The sequence below is a fragment of the Sciurus carolinensis genome, chromosome 6 (assembly GCF_902686445.1).
Source record: "Sciurus carolinensis chromosome 6, mSciCar1.2, whole genome shotgun sequence".
In the NCBI taxonomy this organism is placed as follows: Eukaryota; Metazoa; Chordata; class Mammalia; order Rodentia; family Sciuridae; genus Sciurus; species Sciurus carolinensis.
In genome coordinates, this window is record NC_062218.1 from 60,756,649 (window position 1) to 60,768,053 (window position 11,405).

Here is an 11,405-nt window from a genome sequence, read left to right on the forward strand (position 1 = left end):
GAGAGCGTCGCGCGAAGATGACGTATCGGCGCATGCCCAGGAGACTCACGCAGGCTGGATGACGCAGGGGCGGGGCAGGTGGGCGGGGCGACCAGGCAGAGGAGGCGTAACCGGAGGTCTAGACTGCGGCCTTACCCTAGTGACCCAGAACTGTCAACCGAAGTGACCCTGTCTCTGTGATACTCGAGCAGGACGGACTGCGGGGCACAAAGGCGGCCCAAAACCAAACAGACACAACCACCTGGAAGTCGTCTCGGCTGCGGACCTTTTTTTTTTTTTTTTTGCCAGAAGCCGAAAGGAAAAATCGGAAGTGACGTCGCGGCCAAAACAAGCCCGAGCTTGAAGGCCTGCAGTGAGTCCGAGGCCTCCTCGAAGGTGGTTGCGAGTCACCGTGCGCCCACCTTGTGAGCCTTCTGCCGCTGTCCCAGGAATCCCCTCACGGAGGGTGAGCGAGTTTTCTCCTGGGACATTTCGAGCACAACTGGCCGGCGACGACGAATCGGACTTTCCACTCTACAGGTCTCCCCTCCAGGGGGCTCCTGTTCGGGGACGCTGGGACACCTGTCGCCTGTGAGGCATCATTTATTTTCATAGTACCTTCCTCTCCTTTTAGGACAATTTCGGGATTGGAGAGAACCGGGGGGTTACTGCTATTTTCTTCCACTGGGACTAGCACATTTACCCACTTACCTCGTTAGGCTCTCTCCCTAAATTCCTGGACCATGACAAATGGACTTCAAGGTTCCCCTTTTCTCACCACTTCCTCCCCTTCTCTGTCATCTCTTTCTCCTTCCTCCTATTCAAAAATTTGACTTGCCAATTTTGCTGCTTCTCTCTAAAGTAGTATCGAGATAAGCGTTGTTTCCATCCTCCTCTGCCAAGCATATATGTTGGATCTCCTCCAAAGACTGGTAATTCCATCTACAAACTCTGATTTAAAACACCAAGCCATTTAGAGCTGAGAAGAATATTAGAGATGTTTATTTCAACACCTTTATTCTGTAAATGATTGACTTTCAGAAAATTTATATGACTTATGTATCCAGGGTTGCACAGCTAATTAGTTGATGTTGGGAATGGAAAGCAAAATCCCATCAAAAAATGTTAGGCATAGAAAAGAATGTTTAAAAAATGTTGAAGTTCAGATTAGACAACATTTATGGAGCATCTGGTAAACCAAGTACTGTTTTATGTGAAAAGATTAGTAAGAGTTGTCCCCATCCTAGAGTTTTCAACTTAGTGGGGTTTTAAAAGGGAATTTTCAAGAGAATGGCAAGTGCTGGAGTTACATGGAGGGTACTGAGAGAGCTCAGGGAAGTTGCATTTAGCCTCACTTTGGAGGCTGGGTTGGAGAAAGAAGGAAATGATTCTTCCCTCAGGAACAGATCATTTGTGCACTCATCTTTTAAGGACCCACCAGACTTCTTGCATTGTACTTCAAAGTCCATTTGAGTCACCAAATTGTCTATTCTGCTTTCCTTCTTTCCTTTTACTAAAATGTACTAACTTTATTCCTGTTTCTTTCTTTTTTTTTTTTTTCATGACTGTGTATTACTCTTCAACTCCTTTTCTTATGGAAGTTTTGGATTTAGTGCTGTTTCTTATTTAATGGTCAGGGTGAAAGGGTTATAGAACTGGATAGGTTTCCCTTAATTCATGAGCTTCCTCTTTCTCCTCTCTGGAGTGGACACGATTACCTGCTTTGCTTATTCAAAGGATTGTTATAAGTATCAACCTTTGAAAATATCTTTAAAACTGTAAGCAGTGGGTTATCTGGAAATGTGTGGTTTGCCAAACCCTGCTTCATTGTGAAACTTAATGCATTTTTCTGTTTTAATTCCAACTTTAAAATACCTTGAACCCACTCAAAATTTCTAAGAGGCAATAAACCATAATATGAAAAAATATATATATGTCATTTTCTTGTCTCAAGTGATTACATATCTGGGACAGCTATTTATCTTTGGAAGCCAATCCATAATCTACACACTTTGTCATTAAAAAATCTATATTCAGTTGCTTATGCTCAATCTAAACCAAAACTTAGAAATACACCTTTAAGTTAATTAAAACCAAAACTTTGTAGGGTCTTTCACTAAGGAACACAAGTGTTACAGACAACAGTGCTGAGAAACTTGACTATAACATGAGTTATACCTTTTATTAAATTAAAACAGAGCCACTTAGATAAACATTTTTGAAAAAAAATGAACCTTAAATAAGAGGTTAAAATTTTAACATGAAAGTTTATTTTCATTGGTAGCCTTGTCTTTTATCCATTTGGCAATATTCAGATATAGGAAGAAAGAGAAACAGTGACTAAAATTGGTTGGAATAGAGTGATAGAAGTGATAATGTTTCTGTATTTCATTTGCTCTTTACCAGGATACTGTAAAGTTAATGGTGGTATCCCTGTTTTATAAATGAGATTGAGGTTAAGAGAAGTTCAATAACTTATACAAGTGACACAGCTCATAAGTGGTGAAGCTTGGATACATACCCTGATTTCTGTATCTTTGTACATTGTATTCTATTAGGTTTAGGCGCTTCTAAGAGCACTGTTTGTATACTTGATTGAAAATGATTATTTTATGCTCTTTTACCTAAATTGGTATCATTCTTCTAATTTCTTTTCTTTCAGATTTTTCAATATCAGAATTCTAAGAATACACTGGATACTGCTCTAAAACCAAGAAGAAATCATGAAGAAATGTTTTAATTATTGAACCTATGGTTGAAATCATGGCTACATCAGCAAATCTGGATATTGGAGCCCAGTTGATAGTAGAAGAATGTCCCAGCAGTTATAGTCTTTCTGGCATGCCAGACATTAAAATAGAACATCCACTGGACCCAAATTCAGAAGAAGGATCGGCTCAGGGTGTTGCCATGGGAATGAAATTCATATTGCCTAACCGATTTGATATGAACGTGTGTTCTCGATTTGTGAAGTCCTTAAATGAAGAAGATAGTAAAAACATTCAAGATCAGGTTAACTCTGACTTGGAGGTGGCATCTGTCCTATTTAAAGGTTGAAAGTTATGGTATAAATATCTGCATTTTTTTGTTGTTGTTGTTTATTCGAATGAAGTTTCGAGTTGTGTATTTCCACCATGGGAAATACAAAAATACAAATATTTAGAAGGAAGTTTGGAAATTATATTTTAATTGAATCTTCTAATCTCACAGAAACCAAATTTAAATGATTTCATGCTATGTAATGTCTATATTAAAAGCAGTACCTGTTGATTTTTTTAAAAATTCTTTTCTAATCTTCATTTACAAATTCTCTAGCAAAGTTTTTTTATTATACCTTTTAAAATCATAGAAAAAATTCCTTGTTTCTTTTCTAAATGAATTAGCTAAATATTCCCTGTTCCCTGAATGTTTAATTTACGCTAACTTCCAGTGCTTTAATTAAATAAAGTCTGTCAACATGCTTTAGATTTACCTTTATAATGATCTATTGAATAATAAAGCTAATCTCTTATAATAAGAGATTAATACTTCTTTTCCTGGAATTTTCACTATGGTAGTATAAACTTTTATGACAAAAATTTTAATATCATGTGATAGTTTGAATTGAAGTTCTTATGCCTCATGCATTTTTTAATGTCAAAATTGACATAGAATTTTTATTGAAAATACTTTGTCATTAAAATATTATTTTAATGTGTTTACATTTATTTTACTTAGCTGAATGCAATATCCATACATCTCCTTCTCCTGGAATTCAAGTAAGGCATGTCTACACTCCCTCTACAACAAAGCATTTTTCACCCATAAAACAATCAACTACTTTAACCAACAAACACAGAGGAAACGAGGTCTCTACCACACCTCTTTTAGCAAATTGTAAGTACTCATAGCTAATGTACTAAAATATTCTTATTACTACTATAGGAGTTTTAAGAGTTTGGCTTTGATATGCATTTCATTAAATGCATATTCTCTTATTGAAAGGTTAAGTGATATCCTAATAATTTTAGTAATTTAAAACTTTTTCATATACTATTACATATTTAAATATTTCATGTTATGTTTCTGTGTTGAGAACAAATACAGATTGAAATATTAAAATTTTATTTTTTTACTAAGAAATGGTGAGTTATTGTCAACATTTTGCAAATTAAGATATTGTCAGTATTTTCGTGTTCTAGGAGTACAAAGCTTGTTCTACTTATAAACCAAATGATTTTGCAGTAAAAGCCAAGTGATTTATGTATAATATAAATTATAAATGTCGTATTTGGATATAATAATATGAAAATGCAACCTAGCTTTTTTAAAACTTTGAATTCACAATTTTTAAAATTGTAGAATCCTTGTAGAGGGAAATAAGGTTTTTCTATTTAGACTAGAAAATATTCTGTACAGTATAGGTGTGTGAATGAAAGAAAATCAGCAATTTGATATTAGTAACTGTATTTGAGAATGTAACATTCTATATTCTAAAGCCTGTCAAAAATCTTTATTTTTACTCTGGATATAGTAAATTCTTCCTGATTTTCTGAATCACATGTTGTAGCATTTGAGCCATAAAGTCTTCCTCTGGAACTCTCCTTCTAGCTATTGACCATTTCTGGTTTACTTAAATAAAGTTGTTTGTAACTCCCTGTTGCTTTCTTTGAATATTAAGGAAATTTGATCATATCCCTGAAGTCAGTGATCAAGCAATACTAATTTTTTAGGAGAAGTCTCAAAATACAATGCCCTTTTTTTTTTTTTTTTTACTGTTCTAAAATAAAGAGATTCTCTTAAAATATTCCAACTGAAGGATTTTTGAAGTCCTGAAAAGAAATAATAGTTAGAGATCATCTGGATCACATCCCGCATGTTACAAATAAAAGTATGTAATTGGTTATGCAAGATCACACAGATAATTAGCCACAAGTAGGTCTACATTCAGAAAAATGAGAGATTACACTCCATTTATGTATGATCTATCAAAATGTATAAATGCATTCTACTGTCGTGTACAACTAATTAGAACAAATTCAATAAAAAATTTTACAATATATAATCTCAAGGCCAGTTTTGCTTTTATGACCTCATTCTTCCTAATGTTAAGAAAAACCCATGGAATCTTGAAATAAAAATATTTAGGACTTCCAAAAGGCAGTGCACTGTGACTCATGCCTGTAGTCACAGCTGCTCAGGAGGCTAAGGCAGAGGATAACTTGAGCCCAGGAGATTAAGCCTAACCTGGGCAACATATTGAGATTCTGTCTCAAACAAACCAACTAACCAATATATATATTCAAACAAACCAACAAGTAAATAAATAAATATATGTATATACACACACACGTATATATTATGCATACATTATATATATGACTTGAATGTAACAAAAGGAGTATCTTTGTATCTTTGAAACCTGTCTTCCTCACAAGTTTGGATACAGAGGTAGCATTTTAAAGGCTAAATGCCTAAACATTTCTTTGGAATAAATTTTGTTTCAACATTTTGCAAATGTCAAATTACCTTAAATGAATGTGTGAGTCAATTCTCAGATACAGAATGGACACTTATAATGTTAGGAATATACTTTAAGTTAGATTTTTAAAATGATAAAGTGATAAGGTTTTTTTAAGAAAAGAAATTTGCCACCGAAACATGAACCATCGAATGATGAACATGTACCACACAGATGTACATGAAGCATTTTATGGTATTGTTTCAGCTTTGTCTGTTCACCAGTTGGCAGCCCAGGGAGAGATGCTGTACCTGGCTACTCGTATTGAACAAGGTAATGGCCTAGTTTTAAATATTTTACTTAAAACAAATTCAATAGGATTTACTAGATTTGTTATTTTGTTTCATTTTAACACAGGAAAGTATAAAGAAAAAACACAGTTGCATAATTTCATCAGGCATTTAACCCAATGGATAGTAAAAAAAAAAAAAAATTAAGTAATAGAAAGTATAAAAGTTATAACTTCCTTGGCCACGCTACCCTTTTCCCCAAACATATATTTCTTATATTTTCAGAAAAACTTTCTAGAAAACATTTCAATTTATATTTTGGGTTATATGTGAGAATATATATTTGCTTTAAATTATTTATATAAGTAGGAAAATATTATTCATACTGCATTGTGCCTTACTTTTTCACTCAATGTTTTGGAGTGCTTTCCTTATAAACCATAAAAATCTATTTTGTTCCTTTTAATAGTTTGAGAATTTTGCATATTACATATGCATATTATACACATATGCATATTTTTAACTATTCATCCTGATGGAGTTGATTCAAAATTTTTACTATTAAATGACAATATTATTGGTATTCTTTTAAAATATATCCATTGAGTAAATTTACACAAGTAGATTTGCTGGGTCAAAGGGTATATGTTCACTTTTTTTTTTTTATTTTGGTATTAGAGATCCAACCCAGGGCTTTGTGCATGCTAGGCAAGTACTTTACCATTGAACTACACACCAGCCCTAAATTTATATGTATATATATATATATATATATATATATATATATATACACACACACACACACACACATACTTATATATATATACACACATATATTCTTATATATATATATATTCTTATATATATATATTTTATATATATATAATATATATATGTGTGTATATATATATATATATGTATCCAGATGCTTGTCCTCATACCAGAGTTTCAGTTTCTCTTTGCCCTCACTGACACAAAATGTTTTCAGATCTTAATTTTCACCAATCCATGAGTGAAAACTGGTATCTCACAGTACTTTATATTTTTAGAATTATGATCACTGAATTTCTTTCTGTATGGACTGCCTGCAATATATTGATTTATATGAACTCTCTAAGGAAATCAGCTTTTTGCTATTTATGTTGGATATAGTTTTTTCCCATTTTGTCATTTTTCCTTTGCCTTTTTAAATAATACTTTCAAAGGTTTAAATTTGGGAGAGGGGCACTATTGAGCATTGAACCTAAGAGCATTCTACTTGTGAGCTGTATCACCAGCCCATTTTCCAAATAATTTTATTAAGACAGGGTCCTACAAATTGCCAAGGATGGCCTTGAATTTGCAATTCTTCGCCTCAGCCTCCCAAATCACTGGGATTAAAGGCATGAACCACCATTCCCAACAAGGCTTAATATTTTTAAGTAGCCAATTATTTATTTTCTTTGTGACTCCTGAGTTTTATATCCTGCTTCAAAAAGATTTTCTATTCAAGAACTATAAATGAACTTACTCATCCTTAGTCTTGAACTTCTGTGGTTTCCTTTTTTAACATTTTAATAACTTTGACTCATATAAAATGTTTTGGTGTAATGAAGTAAAGATTAATTTTCATTTTTCAAAAAGTTAAGCAGTTGTTCCAACATTGAATACAGGGAGCATGATCAGAGTTTTATTTTTCTTGATCATGTCGTTTTTATAAATTTAATCATTGTATTTATATTTGTTTATAAATATTTGGAGGTTTTCTTTTCAGTTTACTAAATAATTTAGGGGTAAAGCTGGAATTTATAACTACTAAACTAAGTCTAGGGAATAAAATTGGTTTACAGTGGAATTGTGTGATACTGCATTTCAGATCATTCAATCTTCATGTTATATTATGTTATCAAATCACATGAATGAGAAGTTCACAGGTAGCAACAGCTGTAGAGTAGAAGGTGGTTTTCATAAGATTTTGGAGTTCTATAATTGCATGTATTTATATAATGCTAAGGGCTATCAAAAAAATCTCATTTTTATCATGATCCTCCAAGCTTATAGAGGTAAAAAAGGTATTCTGCATATTGAAGAAACTAATTGTCTTGCCCAGAGTCACACTGCTAGAGACAGGGCCAGGATTCAAACTCTGGTCTCCTGATTCTGAGACCAGTGGTCTGTTGACTGCCATATGTCTTGCATAATGTCATTCTCTGGTAGTTTATACTTTAAAGAACATGCTCTATGAACCCTGCTATGTACATTGAGACACATTTTAATACAATCAGACTTCAAATTGCAACAACACAATAGGACCTTAGCAAACAAAAGTCAGCACAAAGTGAACTTTTTTGAGCCATATAATCAACTTTTTGGAATGCCAGTGATTTCATAGTGTTATGAATATGTGGTGGTTAAATTAGATCACAAAAATTGCTTTTCTTTTAAATAGAAAATGTTATCAATCACACGGATGAAGAAGGATTTACTCCTCTGATGTGGGCAGCAGCACACGGGCAAATAGCTGTGGTAGAGTTTCTACTTCAGAATGTAAGGAAAATGCCTCAGAAAATGTATATGTGTAGTTACTTAAGTTCAATTAAGTCTTTAGTGAAGTTTTTGTATCTCCAACCAGCCAGATGTAATTATGGAGGATACAAAAAAATTTTTAATGATTTTTATATTTCTGTGAAACTTGAATCTAGTTGGAAAAGCAATGCTAATCATACATGAAAAAGTGAGAAATAATTTCATGTCCAGCCCCCACTTAGTGTAAGAGGAACAAAAGTACTATCAGCCGTGGAGGAGAAGGCTTTCAGAGAGGAGCTATGACTTGACTCCAGAGTGAAAAGACAGTTAGGCTTGAGATAGAAGAAGGAAGGCATTTGTTCAGGAAATCTCAGTAACAAGAGCATCCATGAATAATAGTTCCCAAAATAATCCCAGAACGTTACCTAACTTCAGTGTTGAACTGTAATTGTTATTGACAGGAGTAACAACATTTTTGTTTAAATTCACTGAAAGTCTTTTATTTCAACTTCCTATACCAGGGTGCTGATCCCCAACTTTTAGGAAAAGGTCGAGAAAGTGCACTGTCATTGGCCTGTAGTAAAGGCTACACAGATATTGTCAAAATGCTGCTTGATTGTGGAGTTGATGTAAATGAATATGACTGGGTGAGTCTGAATTTAAACTACTGTAACAAATTCTGTAATTTATTTGGCTGGGGGAGACAATAGATTTTATTAAGCTCCTAAAAATATTTATTTAAGTAAATACCTGGAAGAACAAGTTAATGCCATAAACTCAATTATTAGTTCTGATTTAAGCATTCTTTGAAAGATATTAAAATTAACTAAAACTACTTCTGCATGCCTAATTCTTAGTAAAACTTCCTATAGAAATATTTGACTGTTGTTCACCCTAAAAACCTTTTTCAATTTGCAGAATGGAGGAACACCTTTGCTTTATGCTGTACATGGGAATCATGTGAAATGTGTAAAGATGCTCTTAGGTAAGCAGATGAAAATGAAAACTATTTAGAAAAATGCAAGGACTTTATTTTTTCAGTCTGGCCTTTCTTGTTACTAGCATGACCACTATCTGTTGTTAAATACATTAATGCTGTTGCTCTTCACCCCTGAGGCACCTGCTACCACAGAGATGCCCATGAGAGAAGCAGCGCCATGAAAACCACATCTTAAGTTAAAGCTTTTGTCCTTGCTGCTTTCATCTGGGGTCACATTTAAATCACATTTGAATTTGGAAACATGTTTGTAGTGTCTTTATGCATAAGTTTTGTTTTTAGTTGTCTATGAGTTTTAGCCACTCTTGGGGATGCCTTTTTGCAGTGTTTTCCCTCCAACCCACCCAAGTGAATTCTGTGTCCTACTGTACTATGTACTTGGCAAGACCATTCTGAAAATACCCTCTTGAATTAGCTGAAAACCTATCCAGATATTTGCACATGAGCCATTATTAGATAAACATATTCACACTTTCATTTTACTAATGTAGATTTTTCTGTTTTGATATAGAAAATGGAGCTGACCCAACAGTTGAAACTGACTCTGGGTATAATTCTATGGATTTAGCTGTAGCCTTGGGGTATAGAAGTGGTAAGTATTTTAGAACTCTCAGGTTTTGTTTTAGTAAAACTTTAAATAGCATAAGCCAGTGTTTCATCACGTAGTTATAAAACACTGCCTGCTTCCCTAATTCCTGATACATGCTTTTAACTGTGGATAAAGTAAGGAAATTCTTACAAAGTTGAGAAAATGAGTTTGTTTACAGTGCTTTTCATCAACCCAAATAATTAGTTACTAGAGGATAAGTGCCCACCTATTTAAAGATTTATTTAATATTTTGCCTAGCAAACTACTTATAGAACAATTTATACTTTGGATTCTACTTCAGTTTAAAAAATATAAAAACCTAGATACAGAAAGTTCAGTAATTTGGACAGCTACTAAGTCAGTGATGGACTTAAATTTTAAGTATTTTAAGTATTGCATTGCATTATTGCCCTCAAATAATTAGTGTATTCTAATTAGAAATAACTTTATTTTAGGAAAACATTAGGGATAAGTTGATACTTTTAAAATTTTTGTAATCAATATGCTGTGATCTTGATTACTTATCTGTTCTAGTTCAACAGGTTATTGAGTCACATTTGTTGAAGCTGCTTCAAAATATCAAGGAGTGACCTAGTCCCCAGAAAATGTTGTCTGCCCTTCCATTCACTTTTTGGGTCCTTATAAATGATAGTTTTGTTTACTTATAAATTTTTACCTCAGTTGCAATATTTTCTGATTTTTAGTAAGTTTTAATAAATATTCCTCTGAGTAATTCACTGGTTTATAATAAAATTAATGTTGATGCTTTTTTTATAAATGTGTTTTACTATATATTTAAAAATTATAAATTAATGTTTTGTGGCATGTACATTTTTATGGTACAGATAGTTATCTTTGTATCAAGTGCCGTAATTTGACATTTTCAGAAATTATTCTACCCTATTCATCTTCACTCTTGTATTAACTCATTGACTTTACATAGGGTTTACTGTAAATCCATAGGGGGAAAAATGTTACTGTTAAATTAAAAAGTGCACAGTGTGATTGTTTACAAAATGATGTTATAAATAAATAAGTGCTTTTTCTGTCAGTTTGTATTCTAGTTTTTTTAATTACATAAGATTATTACAGATTTCTTTAGGTGTTAACTTTTCTATTCTGCGGTCTAGTCACAAAGATTTATTAATTGTCATTTCTAGAAGTATATTTAGAATATTTTTCTTCTCTAAATAAGCTTTTTAAAAGTAAAAGTCCTCCATGAAAGAGAAATCAATTCTTCATAAAGGTGAGATGCTCTTTAATTCAACTAAAGGAGCACTATACACTCATGTTTCATCAAAATCTAGAAGAGAGAGCCAGGGACTAGAAACTGATTTGAACACTGAGTGTAGAATTTGATTTAGTTAAGTGACTTCATCTGGAAAATAGATGTTTTATCAGTTATGATAATTTGGTTATAAGCCACATAAACTTGATCTGGATAATTTAAGCAAAAGTGAACTAATGAAGAGATGCTGAAAGGAAGGAAGCAGGCAGTCCCGAGGATGACGCTAATGATTTTTTTTGGTACCAGGGATTGAACTCGGGGGCACTCGACCACTGAGCCACATCCCTAGCCCTATTTTGTATTTTATTTAGAGACAG

At 33.2% G+C, this 11,405-nt stretch overlaps 1 protein-coding gene across 2 annotated transcripts; it reads left to right on the forward strand.

The window, feature by feature from the left end:
• Positions 1–111: 111 nt before the first annotated feature.
• On the forward strand, positions 112–10,851 carry Ankra2 (ankyrin repeat family A member 2). Of its 2 annotated transcripts, none has more exons than XM_047556971.1 (9): positions 112–570; positions 2,642–3,044; positions 3,697–3,855; positions 5,687–5,752; positions 8,138–8,235; positions 8,736–8,861; positions 9,133–9,199; positions 9,723–9,803; positions 10,335–10,851. In XM_047556971.1, the coding sequence occupies exons 2-9, from the start codon at positions 2,960–2,962 to the stop codon at positions 10,388–10,390; spliced, it is 738 nt and encodes a 245-aa protein (XP_047412927.1). In that variant the 5' UTR covers positions 112–570; positions 2,642–2,959; the 3' UTR covers positions 10,391–10,851. The 2 variants fall into 2 exon arrangements, with proteins under 2 accessions (XP_047412927.1, XP_047412925.1); XM_047556969.1 differs by having other exon boundaries at positions 2,642–3,031.
• Positions 10,852–11,405: the final 554 nt, after the last annotated feature.

Excerpts from the sequence above, each read along its gene's own strand:
- Ankra2 (XM_047556969.1), top strand. The coding sequence starts at position 2,731 with ATGGTTGAAATCATGGCTACATCAGCAAATCTGGATATTGGAGCCCAG. Across the intron at positions 3,032-3,696 it reads GGCATCTGTCCTATTTAAAG|CTGAATGCAATATCCATACA; the intron begins GTTGAAAGTTAT and ends TATTTTACTTAG. Across the intron at positions 9,200-9,722 it reads ATGTGTAAAGATGCTCTTAG|AAAATGGAGCTGACCCAACA; the intron begins GTAAGCAGATGA and ends GTTTTGATATAG.